At 37.7% G+C, this 20,369-nt stretch overlaps 1 protein-coding gene across 1 annotated transcript in view; it reads left to right on the top strand.

Moving 5' to 3' along the window:
- The window catches only part of AK9 (adenylate kinase 9), a 176,175-nt gene that overhangs the window by 14,678 nt on the left and 141,128 nt on the right, over positions 1–20,369 (top strand). The window contains 3 exon segments of the mRNA XM_017889625.1: positions 5,997–6,109; positions 9,235–9,420; positions 14,367–14,495. Of these exon segments, the coding sequence (XP_017745114.1) occupies positions 5,997–6,109; positions 9,235–9,420; positions 14,367–14,495 (428 nt within the window).

Below are 20,369 nucleotides of genomic sequence, written 5' to 3' on the forward strand. Positions count from 1 at the left end.
CATACGTATACAGAGATGATACACAGAATGTCCCATATCTATCCACATATGTAGGTAGGTCTCTGTATGGATATATGGGTATTATATATAATACATATATATAGATTAATATATATGGATTATAAATGCATTATAATGTAAGTAGATAGATAAGGTTTGTCTGTAAACTACCTACCTGTCTATCCACTTACTACCTATTTGCTCAGCAGTGATAAAGAGATTGAACTTGGGCAAAATATCCAGAATATGGAAGGCTGGATAAGTAAAAAGGCAAACAGGAATCATAGAATTCCAAATTATCAGAAAGCATACTATTTGAAACAGAAGTGTGTATATAGGTAGGTAAGTAAATACCTATTTGTTAACCTCACTTACCTCTTGAAAAACTTGGATTGGTTTACATGGCTACAAAAAAGATGGCATAAATTATAAGTATTGGCAAAAGGAGAAAGAAAAAATACAATACAAAGAAACTCAGTTGTGCCTCTCATGGTGTTCATAATGTTTTACAATTTTTATTAGGAAATAGTTCAAACAAAAGTAGATTAGTATAAAGATCCTTCCACATTACCACCCAGGTTCAGCATATGTTCAAAATCAACTCTAGTCTAATCTCGTTTCATCTACACTTCTACTTACTCCCTTCTCTCAACCTATGTTATTTTGAAGCTAATCCATATCATATCAGTTCATCTATAAAATGTTTCATTTATATCTCTAAAAGATCTTTTAGACTCTTAAACCTATTACCGCATTACCATTGTCACACCTAATAAATGGTTATTCCTCGATATCATCTACTAAATGGTCTGTGGTCAGATTTCACTAATTACCTCATAGATGTTTTTTAGTTAATTTTTTTTGAAGCAGGATCTAACCAGATTTCACACAGTGTAAGTGACTAGTATGTCTCAAGTCTCTTTTTATCTATAAGTTTCCGCTACTTCTTCTGTCTTCTTGTGTCTTCTCTGTTGAAGAAATGGGTCACTTGTCTTGTAGAGTTTCCCACATTCTGGATTTGGCTGATTACATTCCTCAGACCTCAGTATTTCCTGTATGCCGGTACTTGTCCAAGGATCTGGCAGAGGAAAAGTGATATAAATGGTTTCTTGAGTCTGGGGGCCACACCCTCACCATTTGCTTACATGGCCACATTCTAGGCATGCACAAACAAGCTCATTTAAAGGCTGCAGTGGAGATGGAACCTAAAGCCCCTTCTGCCCAGCCACCCCTCAGCCCATCCTGTAGCATCCCCACAGGAATTTTTTTAGAACCCAGCACTCTGCTAAATACAGTTTGAAAGTCTTTGCCCAAATTCCCAGCAAGCCCTCTCATCCTGATGTTTGCTCTCAACCCATAGCCTGGTGGAAGGTAGAAGCAAAATTGGAAGTGAAGGGTTTTCAAAACAGGGATATAAACTTGAGTGAGTGGCTGGGTGAATATGGATAATTGATGACTCCAAAATCCCTAACGAGGTATGTGGACTTCCAGGGACATCACACAGCAGAGTATTGCCAAATTCATCTTAATTTTGTTTTATACTAGAGCCCTTTTATAATTTGTGTTTCTATCACTATTTTAAAAGGGCCTACACGATCTATAATTAACTTTTCATTGACAATCTATTGTATTATTTTGGCCTTTAACCGAAATCAGCTCTCAGAGCTATATCCTTACCCAAGAGAAACAGTAGAGTCAATACGTGACATCCTAAAAGCTCCTCACTGCTCCCTGCTTCTAGATTCTGGAAAATCTCGTTTTCCCCAGTGAATGAATAGCCCCAGTCTGGGCATTCCCTGCCCCGAGTGTATCATTATGAATGGTCTTGCAAGTCATTGGTCACCAATGTGTCCACTCCTATCAGCCTGGCCTGAGGTCAGATGGGTAGCAGGGATGGCTGGACACAAAGCTACCTGATGTCTCTGAATCTCTCATCACTTCAATCTGAAAGCAGTAGTCTGCCATCTTCATTTGTATGGAAATAGAAAATGCCTTCTCCTTCCGACTGTGCCAAGAAATGGTGGCAAAGTGATGGTATGGGCCTGGGAAAAGTCAGTTTCCTCTGGGTAGTGGTCTGGACAGTCTTACAGTTTCTCACTTGTTGGGCTAATGAAAGCTGGGCAACGGCCTACAAAGCACCTACTCTGCCTATGATAGAAGATGCACAGTCTCCCAGCAAGGACTGGCTGGGGGTGTACCACTCCTCCATCTTTAGCATGAAAGGGCAAGGGCTTGGTAATAGTCTCAAGGACATGTGGGGGTGGGAGCAAGGAGTTCCTCATCTATGCTTTCATTCTCACATGTCTCTGAAATTGGAAAGGTTGACAGTGGGCTCAGTAGTTCTGGTCTGTTTAGCAAGCAGTGTATCCCTGGGATCTTCCCAGAATTGGCACTAGAGGACTAAGTTATTCCACTTTACATCTGCATATTCTACCTTACATCTGCAATGGTGAGACAAACTTAGATGACATAACTGTCTATCTTACACCTCCCCCCATAGATACACCCCTAGGCTCTGGAATGATAATACTAGACATCTCTCAGAGGGTAGAGCCCCAAAATTCATAGCTCAGAACATTTAGGCAGCCCAAATAACGGCCTTTCAAGAGAGAGCTAGATCCATGGAAATTACTTATTCTTCTGCCACTTCCATCAGTAAAGGGACCAAGTATGAACATCATTCCAATATACATGTACACCAGAAGTTCAGCATTCCTGCAAACAGATGCATGTGGAATGCCTGATAAGCTCTCCAGGCAGTGACAGTGACTGTAGGAACAGGAAGGGTTTTGGCAAGCACAGCAAACAGTGCCAAGCATCTTTCTGTGATCACTTGTGACACACAGATGTTGGGAAGTATTGCCAGCATAGGGAATGGCAGGGAGATATTGTTGCTTTTGCTTACAAGGGAAGGACATGAACTCTGAAGATAGATGGTCTCTGGAACTGTCCAACTTGGAGGAGTTAGCTGGGCAAGGGTTGAGTTCCATCCAGAGCTAGGCATGCAGTCCCCTTCACTGTAGTACCCACCATCACAATGTGTCAGACCCGGAGTTAATGCCAGAGTGTACCAGAGGAGATGCTGGTCAAAGTCTTAAAAACCAGTTCAGACATGTTAATCAAGTGAAAGCTAGACTCACAACAAGAGCAGAGATGCCAAACCAAATGAGGGTGGTGTGGAGCCAGAAAAGCAGAAAGCAGAGAACCACAAGAAGAGGCAGGCAGAGAAAGGTCTGGCCCCATTCTTGAGATAGTACAGGCAGTGTCTACATTTTTTTAGGGATGCACTGAGCTCATTTAATGAATCTCCAATAGGATAGATGCCTTGGGGATACCACGCTACGTTTAAGACGATAGCAGGAACACGTAAGTAAGCCATGTTGGACACTAAGGATTACAGCAAGATAAGAGGGAATCATAATTACAGTTCCTATGTCCAAAACCAAGATGACAAGGTCTTCCTTTCTGCCTTTTTAAGTTAAATTAGGTAGGATTGCTTCTCTGGGTAGAGCCCAACACACTGTTAGCAGAAAGTAAAGTGATTAAAAAAGCTTAGGAGAAATTGTGTATGCCTAAGCATTAACTAGGTTTTGAATTAGCATGATAGTTCTTGGTCTTCTTCTTCTTCTTCTTTTTTTTTTTTTTTTTTTTGAGATGGAGTCTCGCTCTGTCGCCCAGGCTAGAGTGCAGTGGTGCGATCTCGGCTCACTGCAACCTCTGCCTCCCGGGTTCAAGCGATTCTCCTGTCTCAGCCTCCCTAGTAGCTGGGATTACAGGTGCCTACCACCACCTCAGCTAATTTTTGTATTTTTTTTTTAGTGGAGATGGAGTTCCGTCATGTTGGCCAGGCTGGTCTCGAATGCCTGACCTTGTGATCTGCCTTCCTCGGCCTCCCAAAGTGCTGGGATTACAGGCATGAGCCACCATGCCTGGCCAGTCTTCTTTTTTAAAAATGAAAGATTGCAGCCGGGCATGGTGGCTCATGCCTGTAATCCCAGCACTTTGGGAAGCCGAGGCAGGTGGATCACAAAGTCAAGACATGGAGACCATCCTGGCCAACATGGCGAAACCCTGTCTCTACTAAAAATACAAAAATTAGGGCTTGGTAGCGTGCGCCCGTAGTCCCAGCTACTCCAGAGGCCGAGGCAGGAGAATCACTTGAACTTGGGAGGTGGAAGTTGCAGTGAGCTGAGATCACACCACTGCCCTCCAGCCTGGGCGACAGAACAAGACTCCATCTCTAAATAAATAAATAAATAATAAAAATAAAAGATTGTGATGAGTGTATTCTCAAGTGAGGAATTTTTAGTTTGTTTTACACATATTCACTCATCTATCAACAGGTGCTTAGTAACTTTTTTTATTATGCTATTCTAGGCATTGCATTAAGATAGTGGTTCTCAAACTTTTGAGGCACAAGACTCCCTTACACTCATAAGAATTGTTGAGGCTCCATAAGAGGTTGTGCTTACATGGGCTATATGTATTTATATTTACCATATTAGAAATTAAAACTGAGACTTTAAAAATATCTGTTTAGAAATCATAAAACCATAACTTGTTAACATAAATTGCGTATTTTATGAAAGATAATTTTTCAAAACAAAAAATTAGGGAGAAGAGTGGCTTTGCTTTACATTTTCACAATCTCTTCAATGTCCGACTTAAGAAAAGTTGGATTCTCACACCTGCTTCTGCTCAATCTGTTGTGATATATTGCTTTTGCGGAAGTACATGAAGAAAATGTAGTTTCACACAGACATATACTTGGAAAGGGAGGAGTATTTTAATAGCCTTTGGAGTAATTGTGGATATTCTTGATTCTACATCAAAACCCAACAAGGGGAAGTTTCCTGAAGGTTGGTTGCATTGTGGAATCTGAAACTGTTATCAGTGAACTTTTCAAAACTTGGTTACATTAAAATCCATTGGTCTATCTTGCACTTGGAATGAGCCTATAACCTATGCCTAATTTTTGTGGTACCATGTATTGGTCATTTGGAAAATGTTGGTTCACTGAATTATACAGATCTTCCAAATGTTGACACATTTTACTATACAGTATCAAAAAATTGCATTTGTTAATGTCACCACCAATCTCACCAAGAAAAGCCCTTTATTAAGCTTATGGTGTTGGATGTAAGTTTTTCGAAATTCAGATTTTCACTTGAATGTTATAACTGGCAACAAATGCTATCACTTTTTGTCCTTGAAGTGACAGGGTCATTCCATTCGCTTTTCATAAAATTTCTGCCAAATACCCAAGGCTGAATAAACATAGATTGTCTGTTGTTCTTCCAGGAAAAGATGTAGAAAAATAAGCTGAAAGTTTTCAATTCCCACTGAAGGAATTGAGACTTTATAAATAAGAGAAAAGTTTCTTGAGCAAGACAGTAACATAATTAAAGAAATATATTAAGGAAATTAATATGATGATTGTAAACAGGGTGAATTTCAGTGAGAAGACTGAGATTTCTGGGTGGGGATACAAGCTAATAACTGTGCTAAACCAAAATTATATTGGCTGTTTAAAAAAACAGAAAATTATAGTGTGTCCATGGGTGTTTTATTACTCTCATAACTTACACAAACATTATATACATGTGCTCTACTATATTATGAAATATTAATATGAGAAAGAAAATGACATGGCATGCAACCCCTGTAATATACCTTTACCATCTATATGAGTAAATTTTCCTAACATGAGTTAAAGTAATTACTAGCATGAAATTTCCTTCCCTAGGTACCTCATCTGTCTAAAATAAACTGACTTGGAGTTTTCAAAAATGTCTCTTTCTAGCCCAGTGATGTCTTTATCATCAGAAAAACATTATTCATAGTTATACTTCATGTGGCAATCACCTTAAGTGTTAATTTAAAATTTTTACAGATGAGTTTATGATAGATGATATTTTATAAAGTAATAATAATAAATCCATGCCCTCATATGTTGATAATTTTATAAAATTTTAAAATTATGTTTTATTTTACAGGTTATATTATCACTGAAATACCATCACTTTCACAGGATGCCATGACTACCTTACAGCAAATAGAATTAATTAAAAACTTAAATTTGAAACCTGATATTATAATCAATATAAAGGTAAGAATATTAATTGTTTTGCTAGTACAGTAAACCATTCTTTTTGATAGTAGTTAAATTCAAGGAATGCTTTAACCATTTTTAAGTAGTTATGGAGATAGTAACTTATGCATCAATCACAGGAACTGAGTCATACTTTCTCATCGTTCTGTGCTCTTGCTCCTACAGCTCCATCCACATGAGATACCTTCTTGCCTCTTTACCAGGCTTCATCATAGCCATCCTTTGAAAGTCAGTTAAGGCATCATCTCTTTAGAACTTTCCCTGACAACTACCCTGCTCCACTACCTCTCTTTCTTTCTCTCCCTTCCACACCTTACTTATCATAAGAGAGTTAAATCTCTCTCTGATGACCATTTGTGGTGCTTTCCCCTCCCTATCATGTTACTCACTTACTACATTATAATTATCCATTTTCCTCCTAGACTCTGTCTTACTTGAAGGTAGGAACCATGTCTTGTTCATATAAACATCAACCAGTATACTATGTGATACCTAGTGGCACCTAGTAAGTTTACTAATAAAATGAAAGAATAGACACATGGCATGAATGTATGAATGTTAAAGAACACTACTATATTATGAGTTAAAGCTGGGTCCTGTTCCTAATTCTCTCTTTTATTGTTAGAATTTGGTCAATCACATCTAGAAGTCTTCATTTCCTTTTTACAAAGATGACAATAGCTGCCTTATAGGGTTGTAATAAGAATTTAGTAAGGTGGTATCTTCTTGTTTATGTCAAAACGAATGATAAGCTTTTGTATCCATACTTTGCCAGGGTTTATGACAGCTCAAATAAATGAGATGGTTGTCAGCTCAGATGCTGGGACCCAGTGGAGTGTCAGGGTCAGCTGTGCGAGAGAGGTAGCCTTGCAGTTCTGAGTGTGGTGTAATCTGCAGCCCCAGCCACCACTCATGGCCAGGGCTCAATCACAATTGCAAGTGAACTTGAGAATGTCACACATGTGAATGTGGACATAACAGAGAGAAAACCACATATAAAACTAAACCACATATAAAAACTAAACTGAGGAAAAGACAGATTCAATAGGAAATTAAGATCTAGTTGAGAGAGAGCACACAGATATACAGGCCAGAAGACCCCAAATGGTTACGAAGTTTGGGTCATAAATTTGGTTCTAGGTTTGATGAACTAAAGTAAAAGGGGAAATGTGACCAGTTATAAAATTCACATTGTCCATGAGAAGACAAGCCATTCCTCAGGCAAAACAAGACTGCCATTGAGAATGAGAGAAATACCTTAGATGGGTCTTAATATAAGAGACTGCTTAATGTAGTGAATAAAGTCCTTAACCCCATTCATGTTATAAGTGTGATCGTGAAGTGTCCTATGGCAGTTTCTACAGGGTAACCAGAGTATCACCAGAGGGCGTAATGTGAGACAGAATTCAGTGCAACACACACTTTTTGGATAGTTTGGCCTTATTGGGGAGTAAGCCTGGAATTTTTAGAGCAGAAGCTCTTAGCCTGAGATCCATGAAGCATTCATGCACCTCTTGAAATTATACATAAAACTTTATGCATATATGAACTTTTCTGATGCAAAAATCTATGGTTTTCATCATATTCTAAAGGATTCTGTGCTACCAAAAACCTGGTTAAAGTCTAGCAATCTACTAGAGCATTAGTTATCAGAGAGTGGTCCCAGAGCAACAGCAACCAGAAGCTTGGTAGAAATGTAAATTCTCAGGCCCTACCCCAGAACTAAGAACCAGAATCTGTCAGATGGAGCCCAGCTATTGGTGTTGCAAAGCCCTCCAGGTGACACTGAGCACTTCTGCTCTGAGGCATATGCTTCAGACTCACACTTTCATTAGTCACTTCCTGCAAATGAGAACGGAGACAGCTGAAGGAGATAGTCCTTGTCAAGGTCCTAGAAGGTGGGTATCCTGGGTTGTAAAACAGATGTTTTTAAAAAGTTACCTGAGTAGGTTGAAATTTTTTTGTGAAAAATTAGGAAGCCTAACAAAAGTCTTACCCCAGTAATGACCCATCCCATCTCCAGCTAGAGATGGCATGAAGAAATCAGAAAATGAGCAATGAAGGTTCCAACGTTCCTGGCTTCCTTCGTTTCTCAATGTGTGGTACGTGAACTGCTGGCATCAGAATCACTGACGATGCTTGTTGAAGAATCTAAGCCTCACTCCAAACTTAATAAATGACAAGAGGAGCTGTGATCAATTTAACAAGCTCCCCAGATAGAGTTACATGCTCATGTATCAGAATCACTGCCTCAGAAAACCATCCAGATTTTTTTTATCCTGAAAAACATTCAGAGCACAATTTACAGCCTTAAACCATCATTATCATTAATAATGCACCATAGACCATGGACTACAGTCAGAAGGCCTGGTTCCAAGTTGCAGTTCCTCCATGTGACATTGTGATCTGAGATTGGTCTCTCAGTCTGCCAGAGCTATACTTCTCTGACCTGCAGAATGGCTTTAATCATAATTTGGATTGCTTATCTTATAGGGTTAGTTGAGAATTCAGTAAAATCAAACATGTGAAAGCACTTTGGAACAAGAAACTTGTAGACTTTGGTTTTGGCTTTTTTACTACCTAGATTCGGTTTTCTCATTTACAAAATATAAATGTTATACTAGAATAGATGATCTTTCAGTCCCATTTATGACTGGCATTGTATAAAATACCTCACCCATAAAGCTATAAGTGATAGTAAATATTACAAATAAACAATATTTTTTATTGGAAATATGTGGCTATTCCCCCCATTTTGTTCCATTCTTAAACTTTTCAAGCTAATCATATAATTCTGTGTACCTTTGCAGAGTTAACTGATTTTCTATTCCATTTCTCTACTCTTTCTACTTTTCCAATCCTCTTTCCTCGTCTTAAGACTTGTAATGCTTTTCCACCTATATTAATTTTGGACAAATAAAAACATATAGCATAAAATTAGTGTCTGAGCCTCTCTTGGCATGTAACGAAACCTGATGCAAAATGCCAGTCACAACATTGCATTTGCTTAGGTTTTAAGGGAATTTTTTGGTTTATGTACTGTACAATATATTCAATAAATACACACGGAATTAAAAGCATATTCAAAATGTTTTAAGTGATTTAATAATGTTGTTTCTTAGTGTCCTGACTATGATTTGTGCCAGAGAATTTCTGGGCAAAGACAGCACAATAGTACGGGATACATATACAGTAGAGACCAGTGGGATCCTGAAGTCATTGAGAATCAGAGGAAAAAGAAGAAAGAAACCCAAAAAGACAGAAAAGGAGAAGAAGAGGAAGAGGAGGAAGAGCAAGAAGAAGAAGAGGTAATATCTCGATAGGTAACTACCATACACTACACTTTTAAAAATTGCTATAATTAAATTAAATGATGGTATAGGTAATAGGAAATAGCAGATGCTACACATTTTCTTTACATTTTTATTGAGTTTGGAGGAAATAAGCAAAAGTCTTTCATGTTTTCAAGGATTATGAGATGATAATCTTGAAGTCAAGTTTAGCCTTCCTGTCAGTGTAGATGTGTCTCTATATTTCTGATGTTCTGACACCCAGTGTGCTTCATTTCATAACGGTGGAGTTATTGGTCACCTACTATGTGTCAAGCACTAGGCAAGGTAGAATAAGAAGTTAGAGCATTTCTTAGTCTATTTTCTGTTACCTACAACAGAATACCTGAAACTGGGTAATTTATAAAGAATGACTTTTTTTTTTTTTAATTTAAGCTTCAGGGGGTACATGTTCAGATTTGTTGTATGGATATATTGTGTGATGCTGAGGTCTGGGCTTGCACTGAACCCATCACCAAAATAGGGAACACAGTACACAACAAGGATTTTTTCAACCCTTCCCTTTCTCCCTCCCTTTCCTTTTTTGGAGTCCCTAGTGTCTATTGTTCCCATCTTCATGTCTATGTATACCCTGTGTTTAACTCCCACTTATATGTGAGAACATGAAGTATTTGGTTTTCTGTTTCTGATAATGGCCTCCAACTGCATCCATGTTACTGCAAAGGACATGATTTTATTCTTTTTTATGGCTGTGTAGTATTCCGTGGTGTATGTGTACCACATTTTCTTTATCCAGTCCTCTATTTATGGGCACCTAGATTGATTCCATGTCTTTGCTGTTGTGAACAGTGTGCGATAAACATGAGAGTGTAAGTGTCTTTTTAGTAGAACAATTTATTTTCCTTTGGGTATATGACCTGTAATGGATTGCTGAGTTGAATAATTCAGTTTTCAATTCTTTGAGAAATCTTCAAACTGCTTTCAACAGGGAATGAACTAATTTACAACTCCACCAACAGTGTATGAGCATTCCCTTAAGAAAAGGAATTTATTTCTTATAGTTATGGAGGCTGAGAAGTCCAAAGTTGAGGAGTCGCATCTGGTGAGGGCCTTCTTGCAGGTGGAGACTCTCTGCAGAGTCCCGAGGTGGTGGTGCATCACATGGTACAGGGGCTGAGTGTGCTAGCTCAGGTCTCTCTTCCTCTTCATATAAGACCACCAGTCTTACTCGCATAATAATAAATTAATCCATTAACCCATTAATCCATGAATGGATTAATCCTTCATGGGACCTCATAACTCAGTCACCTTTTAAAGACCCTACCTCTCAATACTGCTACATTGGGGATGGAATTTCAGCATGAGCTTTGAAAGAGACAAACATTTAAACCATATCAGAGCAATAAAGGACTAAATGTAATGTGGGGAGCAAAGTAAACCAGGCATCATTCAATTTGTGAAGCTAACACAACCCTGATTTCAAACTCTGACAAAGAGAGAATGTGAAAAGAAATATGTAGCCCAATTTCACATGTACACATTGTTATGACAATTCTAAAGTAAATACTACTAAATATAAGCAATAGGGCATCAAAATAATATTTTTGTCTTCTAAGGTTTTGGGCTAAAAGAGAATCTTTTACCATGACTTGACAAGAAAAATTGATATTAAGAAATGTATTAATAGGTGATGGTCTGGATATGACCCACTAGGGTGGGAAGGGCCATAGTTGGCCAATACCTGCCCTAGTGAAATATGCCTGTGATTGATTATTTCTATTAGGGCCTAGACGCTGTGAAGTCAGATGTTAATTTATAGATAGACACATTGCAAATTGTTTCTCCAGTAGAAAAGATAACCCCAAAGGTTACAGCTTTATCGTCCTATAGGACATTAAGCAGCCTTGTATCTAACTTTGCAATTTTATTTCAGAGATTAGAAATACTTTCACCTTGCCATTCTACTGGTCCCCTAATTAATGGGTTAGATAAATCTTTGAAATGGGTATTCAATTTTTAAAAAGTGTTAACATAATAAAGCCCATTTAAAAACATAATCTCACCCATGTAAATAAGGCGTTAGATAGTAACCAGCATGAATTCCAGATTTTTTCAAATAAAGGAAAGCCTCATAGCAAGTAGGAATAAAGTGTGCCACTTTAGCATAAATAAAACATACCATCTTAAATCAAAGCCAATGTAGCCCTCAAATGGTGAGATACAGGGGTCACAACTCACTTAATTTTAGGGGCCAGGTAGGTTATGTCCATTGGTGATATCGGCCAGGGATTACATAATTGGGAAGAGGGAGGATTGGGGTAGGCTAACACTGCATTGTGCAGTATGATAGCCACTAGCCTCACATGGCTATTTAAATTGAAATCAATTAAAATTACATTAAGTTTAAAATTTAGTTACTCAGTATCTCTAGCCACATTTCAAGTGCTCATTGGCCAAGTATGGCTGTGGACAGTGGAGCTATGGAACGTCTCCATTTCTGCAGAAAGTTTCATGCTCTTCAGAGGACAACTGACTCTTGGCTCCAGCCCAGCCAGCTGTTGCCATGTGGAAATGCTGGCCCATTTTTACCAGGGAGGCCATCTTTTCCAGGGAAGCCAAAAGCAGGTTTTAAAATAGATGGGAGTGGCAATTAGTCTGAAATGTTTACAACACAATGTTGGCCAGTGCTGTGGGAGATGATCAATTTATATCCTTAGACTAGACTCAGCCTCTGGGGTCTGGTTTGCATGATCTCTGCCTAGTGACACAGCCATGTTCAGAAGTTAGATGAGCAGACCTGCCACCTGTTGAGATCTATGGCCAACATGAAGGTGTGTTCATCCTACATACACACAAATCGAAGCACTGTCCTTGAATTGCTACAACAGCATTGTAAATGTTCTCTTGGCTTTTGTTCTCTTCAACCCTCCCTATCCCATTCCACTTGTTACAGAAGCCAGACTCATTTAAAAATATATATAGATAACCCTCAGTGACTTTCCATTGCCTTTGGATTAAAATCCAAACACCCTCATGTGGCTTGCAAAGCCATGAACCCAGCCTCTCTGATCTCAATTCTACCTACTCATTGTATTCCAGCCACATTAGCCTTCTAGCTAGTCGTCTTCAACTGTGCTAAGCTCATTTCAGCTTCACGCCTTTGCATTTACTGTTTCCTCTCTCCTCTGCCTACAACACTCTTCAATTCATCTTTATTCCTTCTACTCATCCTGGTCTCACCCCAGGTATTACATCCTCAGAGACCCTCCAGCAAGCAACTCTCTAACCTAGCGCTGTGCAATAGAAATGTACTGCTAGCCATAAGTGATTTTAAATGTGCTAGTAGTCATGCTTTTTAAAAGCAAAAAGAAACAAGTGAAAGTCATTTGAATAATGTATTTTATTTAATTGAGTATATCCAAACATTTTATTTCAACTTATAATCAATATAAACAAGTGAAAGCCATTTGAATAATATATTTTATTTAATATATCAAAAAATTTTATTTCAACTTATAATCAACATAAACATTCTGAGAATGACATGTTCTATTTTCATCTAAGTTTTTGAAATCTGGTATGTATTTTATATTTACAGCATATTCCAATCACACTTGCCAAATTTCAAGTGCTCAATGGGAAAATGTGGCTAATAACTTCCTTGCTAGATAGCATAAGTCTAGCCCCTTGCTCTGTTTTATTTTCCTCATAGCACTTATCACTTTCTGAAATTACGTTACTTTTTTACTTACTTATTATCTGTCTGCCCCACTGAATGAAAACTCTATGCAGCAGAGACTGTCTCCAGTGCCTGATAGTGGGTACTTAATACGAAGCTGTGTAATCGCTGAATGAATGAATGCCAGCGTGCTAGCAAAGCCCTCTACTAGAGAGAAAAGAATGGTAGCATCTTTCGGAAAAGATGTGTATTGAGCCACTTTGAAATGTATAACCTTTGGTCCAGTAATTCTACTTGTAGGAATTATTCTAAGGGAAAATATTAGCCATATAAAGATTTATTTACGAAGCTACTTATTGCAATATTATTTGTAATTGTGAAAAGCCTGAAACATTGTTGTCCAACTGTAGAGTAATTAAATAATTGTACATTCAAGGAAATTAATATATTATTTGACCATTAAAATAATACTTAAAACAGGTTATAAAATGGCTTATATAGAGAATATGGCTCAAGTAAAATATGTATATGTGTACATTGATAAAAATGGGAAAGAATGAATAATTAGCATCATAAATATGATATGGAACACTGTTCCCTCTGCCTTAAAATGTTCTTTCTCTAGAAACTTGTGTGGTAGTTCTCTCTCCCTCATTTCCTTCAGATTTCAACTCAAATTCCATTTCTTTAGATAACCCTTTCATGACCACTTGATGTAAATAGCATCTTCTCCCACCACTCTTCATCCATGCTACCCTGCTTTATTTTTCTTTTTAGTACTTACCACCACCTAATATGTTATATATTTATTTGTGTACTTGTTTATGCTGCCTTCCCCAACTGCAGTGTGTGTGAGTGCTATGAGCCCAGGGTGTTAGTTGGTTTCGTTCACTGTTCTATCCCAAATCCTTAGAACAGCGCCTGATGCATAGAAGGCACTCAATAAATACTTGAATGAATGAACTACAAGCTCAGGTGTTCACAGGAAATCTAACCTCTCTATTTTGTCTCTAAAAATCTGATGTTCTTCCCCTACTCATCCCTACTTATTGGGGAGCAAACAGACATGAGTAAATATCCAGGTTAATTTAAAGCTTTATTCCATCTGATGAAGACCCCTTAGGAGTCTTCCATTCTCTTAAATAAAAATCCTTAATCTCTAATCATCCCCTACCCCTGCTTCTCACCCCAAAATGGTATCTAGGTGTAAGGAGTGGAGAATATGGTTTGTAAATTGAATAGTCATTGACCTAAAGATATTTGAAATCTCTTCTTTTCCATTTAGGCGTTTATTGCCGAAATGCAGATGGTGGCTGAAATTCTTCATCATCTAGTTCAGAGGCCTGAAGATTATTTGGAAAACGTTGAAAACATTGTTAAGCTTTATAAGGAAACAATTCTCCAAACTTTAGAAGTAAGAACAAAATATATCACTGAAAATGAATATTGATATTTGTGTTTCATCACTGGTTAAATAGCTTTCACATGTCTTCATCCCCATGTATTATTATCTGTCTGATTCTCCCCTTGAACTTTGTAGAAAGCTGTTAGAAAAAGGCTTCCATCCCAAAGACTGTTTCCCAGAACAATATTATTTTACTCTTACAAAGCAACTCTGTTACTGCAAAGTAATAAATGAACTACATTTTTCAAAAGCTAGTGGGGAAATTCCTTTATGGATGGGGGTTGGGAAATTCATATTAAAAGACTATGTTATAAAAGCATTTTCAATCTGTAAGTTATAGCTTTATCAAAACAAATGTGCACTTCAGGTGCACCTTTTGTTTAAAAGGTAGAATTTGTTATGCTGATTGGTCTATGGTTATCCCATTATATGTAAACATGGTAAGACCATTATATAATGTAATAGGAAGGATTTAATTAAAATAGTATTCTAAAAGTATGATGACTGAGATTACAAGTATGTGAAAAGCATATTTTATATGGTAAAAAGTCCAGGTAAGACTCTACCAAATATAATCATTTGTGTTGGAGATTTAGTCAACAAACATTTATGGAACTTGCACATTTAGCCAGACACTATGCTAAGCAGCAGAACTATGAAGACAAATAAGACACAGTCCTCCAATTGCCTGTTCCCATATGATAGAGAAACTAAAGAATGTGTTTCATGCTGTCTCACAATGTTTATATTATTTTAAAGATAAATGAGTGGATCATTTTCATTCTCAGCATCCATCCCCCAAAATGGGAACCACACTTAATTGCTTTCGTATGTATGACTTCTATTCCTCCCCATCTCTCCTGTCACTGGCTTATAAACGTAGCTTCTGAAACGTGAAGTACATGACTATCAATAACATCCTTTCTTCCTTCAGTAAAAGCATCCTGACTACTCCTTAAGTGGCTGGCACTGGGTATGAAATAAAGCCAAATTAGAATCAGATTCAGAAATTAGAAAATTATATTTATGGGGGGGAAATGCAGAGGTTATCTTTTTAGTACAAGCACCAGGTTATATTTCCTCACATTGCTGGTGCCCAGTGCAGTGCCCAAAGTCTGACAAGCAGTAAATGCTTAACAAATGTTGATCAGCACAGATGACAAGATACAAAGGAAAAAGAATGATAGCTTTAATTTCATTAAATATACAACTTCCAGAAATTAAATAGATAAAACCAGACTCAAACTAAAAGACAATAAACTGGAAAAAAATATTCACATTAACTATGATGAAAGATTTAAAGCTTTGATATATTAAAAGGTCATAGAAATGATTTTTTAAAAGCCTGTAAGTTCACTCTTTCCTGAGATAAATGGACAACAAATATGAGCAATTAACAAAACTGAAGAGTGATAAGCCTGTAGAAAAAATGTTCAGCTTCACTGATAATAAAGAAATGCTAATCTAAGTAATGAAATATCATTTCCATGATCAAAATTTAAGAGATGAACAGGTAGTAAAAATTCCTAATGCTAGCAAGGGTATGGTAAAGAACTCTTATACCCCAAATATGAATTTGTACGGCCATCCTTTGACAGGTTGTCCACAAAAACACCCAGAAGTAGAAAACATCTAGACGCTGCAGCAAAATGTAGATAAGAATTAATTGCCCTAGTGCAACAAAGCAGAATTTCAAAGCCAAGAACCTAGACTTTAGGCCTACATGATACTTGCTGAATAGCCAAGCAATTGCCTTACATATTGAGGGAGGAGAGCCAGAAAGGGTAAGACCCTACAATTCTAGTCTTCTCTGACCTGGCTGAGATGTTACTTCGCTTTTAGACCAAGACCACTAAAGTTTAGTGTATCTCCAAGAGATACCAGGAAAGCAAGCAGGAGCAAACTGAGCTGCATCACTTTCTGGTATATGTTCTGCCCACTGCTTCAGGGCTAAGCCAACACCACGTGCCCATTTGGGCCTGTCTTTGAATCCCAACTCAGCTCCTGGTGCAGGTGTCCATTGCCTTAAGAGTGTTGATACTCTACAAATTAGTAGTTCACTCTTAAGATTGAATCTAGCTTAAGGAAACAGTAAAAAATATAGAACAGGCTGGGCGCGGTGGCTCATGCCTGTAATCCTAGCTCTTTGGGAGGCCGAGGTGGGTGGATTGCCTGAGCTCAGGAGTTTGAGACCAGCCTGGGCAACATGGTGAAACCCCATCTCTACTAAAATCCAAAAAACAGCTGGGCATGATGGTGCACACCTGTAATCCCAGCTACTCGGGAGGCTGAGGCAGGAGAATTGCTTGAACCCAGGAGACAGAGGTTGCAGTAAGGGGAGATTGTACCTCCAGCCTGGGCGACAGAGCAAGGCTCTGTCTCAAAAAAGAAAGAGAGAGAGAGAGAGAGAGAGAGAGAGAGAGAGAGAAAGAAAGAAATATATATATTTATATATATATAAAATATGTGTAAAACAATGTGATGTGAAGCCTTGTTCAAAACATGATTATTTATGGGTAAGTGAATAATGCTGGTATAATCTGTTGTCAGTCTAGAGGAAAACATGTAGAATCTAACCTCGCACAATATTGTGAAAAACAAAATACACTGGATAATTAAAGAGATGATTTGGTTCAAACTTGCAATAAGGAGAATGTTCATTAATAAGGACCTTCTAAAAGAAATGGAAGCAAGCTGGATTTTATGGAAGCAGATAAACAAGGGAGCCATCCTTGAGTCATGAGAAAAGATGGAGACAGACTTTATCTGAGTCCTTGAGGAAGGATGGAGATGGGTCTTATTTCTCAACCATCCCTACTTTCCAGGAACACAGGGCTCAGAATTTAACACTGTTGATGTACAAAATAAAATCCAGTAGATATTGGATTTTAATATTAAAAATAAAAACAAATGGTAGAATAAAATTTAGAAGAATATTAATATAATCTTGAGATAAGGAAAATCTAATTTAGGCCAGGTATGGTGGCTCATGCCTATAATCCCAACACTGGAGAGGCCAAGGCGGGCAGATCGCTTGAGCCCAAGAGTTCAAGACCAGACTGGGCATCATGGCAAAAACCATGGTGAAACCCTGTCTCTACAAGAAAGAAGGAGAGAAAGAGAGAAAGAGAGAGAGAGAGAGAGAGAGAAGAAAATCTAATTTAAACAAGAAAGGAAGTCTACAAGTAATGAAAATATGTATTGATTATTAAAATATTTTATCTTGCTGACGATGCCATAAATACATTCAAAAGATAAATCATGGAAAGGTAAACTATTTGCAATCCACCTGCCAGATAAGGGTTAAAAACTTTCCATGAATGTCAGAGAAAAGAAACAATCCGATAGAAAAATGCATAGAGGTTATGATAAGGCAGTTTACAGAGATGCATATCTGAATGCTGAACCTCGCCACAAGAATAAAAAGTAAAATAAACTGATTCCATCTTTTAACTCAGTTTGGCAGAAATTTAAAAGCTAAAATAGCCAATGGTGGCAAGAAGAAATGAACCTTCTCATACGTTGCTGGTTAGGGCTTTGAATTGCCACCACCTTTGGAAAACCAACTGGCTATACCTATCTGTATTAATATTAAAACCTACTTTTGCCAGGCATGGTGGCTCACGCCTGTAATCCCAATACTCTGGGAGGCTGAGATGGGTGGATCACCTGAAGTCAGGAGTTCGAGACCAGCCTGGCCAACATGGTGAAACCTCCTCTCTACTAAAAATACAAAAATCAGCCGGGCCTGGTGGTGGGCGCCTATAATCCCAGCTACTCGGGAGGCTGAGGCAGGAGACTCGCTTGAGCCAGAGGGGCAGAGGTTGCAGTGAGCCAAGATCGAGCCACTGCAGTCCAGCCTGGGCAACAGTGAAACTCCATCTCAAAAAAAAAAAAAACCCTACTTTTAAAAATCTGGCCCATATATCCAATATATGAGGATATACTAAAGGATGCATGTTCTCTGTTACTGAACATTTATATGTGTGCGTATATTTATATCAATGAGGTGAATGCTTATGTAAAGAAACCCACCAGGTTGGGCGGGCAGCATGGAGGAGTAGGGAGAAGTCGTGTTAACTGTTTCTATGTACTTTTTTGCATTCCTTCACTGGTTACAGTTAGTACAAGTTATTTTGGTAATTATTAAAGAAGAAAGTAATTTTTAAAACTTCCATAAAAAGAAATGCTTGAAAATAACTAATAAAGTATTGTAACATACCTAAATGTCAAACAGCAGAGGAATATTAAATAGTGCTATATCCACAGTACATAATCTTATAAAACCACTAAAATGTTACATTGACAGTGATATTATAAAAAGTATAGGGGAAGGTTAGTTTTAATGTTAAGTGAAAAAATAAGCTCCATTATGATTTTGAACTTACAAAACAATTTTTCATGGCATGAAAGATGGGAGGAAAACAGTAATAGTAGTTACCTTTGGGGGCTGGATGAGAGATCAATTTCTACTTTTCTGGGTTTAAAAAAAATTCCATAAGAAAAAAATGTGTCTTAAAATAATAAAATACGTTGCATCTTTTTTTTTTCTGGCTTGAGATTCTTTTTTTTTTTTTAATTATACTTTAAGGTCTAGGGTACTTAAAGTACCCTATAGGCAGCTCTTTAGTGGACACTGAAGAAGCCAAAACAAAGTCAGAAAATGTCGTCCACAATCAAGCTGCTAAAGTTGATGAAGATGGTAACAAAGTGAATTGCTAATCCCACGTTTGTGGATCTCATTTTCATTTATTTCATATTTAATTATGTTTATATTTATGCTTAAAATTACCCCCAAAATTGGAAACTTCAGGAGGAAAAAAGCTAAATTTTTCCTTGTGGATTTAACCTGAACAACTATAGAAAAGAAGTCAATTTACTAGAATAAAGAAGAAAACATATAAATGGGGAGTCAGATACAATTAGAGCCCAAAGAAAAATGTTATCATTATCATATCATAAATTCTTTTTTCTTTTTTATTTTTTATTATACTTTTAAGTTCTAGGGTACATGTGCACAACATGCAGGTTTGTTACATATGTATACATGTGCCATGTTGGTGTGCTGCACCCATTAACTCATCATTTACATTAGGTATTTCTCCTAATGCTATCCTTCCTCCAGACCCCACCCCAAAACAGGCCCTGGTGTGTGATGTTCCCCGCCCTGTGTCCAAGTGTTCTCATTGTTCAGTTCCCACCTATGAGTGAGAACATGCGGTGTTTGTTTTCTGTCCTTGCCATAGTTTGCTCAGAATGATGGTTTCCAGCTGCATCCATGTCCCTACAAAGGACACGAACTCATCCTTTTTTATGGCTGCGTGGTATTCCATGGTGTATATCTGCCACATTTACTTAATCCAGTCTATCATTGATGGACATTTGGGTTGGTTCCAAGTCTTTGCTATTGTAAGTAGTGCAGCAATAAACATACGTGTGCATATATCTTTATAGTAGCCTGATTTATAATCCTTTGGGTATATACCCAGTAATGGGATCGCTGGGTCAAATGGTATTTCTAGTTCTAGATCCTTGAGGAATCGCCACACTGTCTTCCACAATGGTTGAACTAGTTTACACTCCCACCAACAGTGTAAAACTGTTCCTATTTCTCCACATCCTCTCCAGCGTCTGTTGTTTCCTGACTTTTTAATGATCTCCATTCTAACTGGTGTGAGATGGTATCTCATTGTGGTTTTGATTTGCATTTCTCTGATGACCAGTGATGATGAGCATTTTTTCATGTGTCTGTTGGCTGCATAAATATCTTCTTTTGAGAAGTGTCTATTCATATCCTTTGTCCACTTTTTGATGGGGTTGTTTTTTTCTTGTAAATTTGTTTAAGTTCTTTGTAGATTCTGGATATTAGCCCTTTGTCAGATG

This window comes from Rhinopithecus bieti, unplaced genomic scaffold, assembly GCF_001698545.2.
Source record: "Rhinopithecus bieti isolate Rb0 unplaced genomic scaffold, ASM169854v2 scaffold_18548, whole genome shotgun sequence".
NCBI lineage: Eukaryota > Metazoa > Chordata > Mammalia > Primates > Cercopithecidae > Rhinopithecus > Rhinopithecus bieti.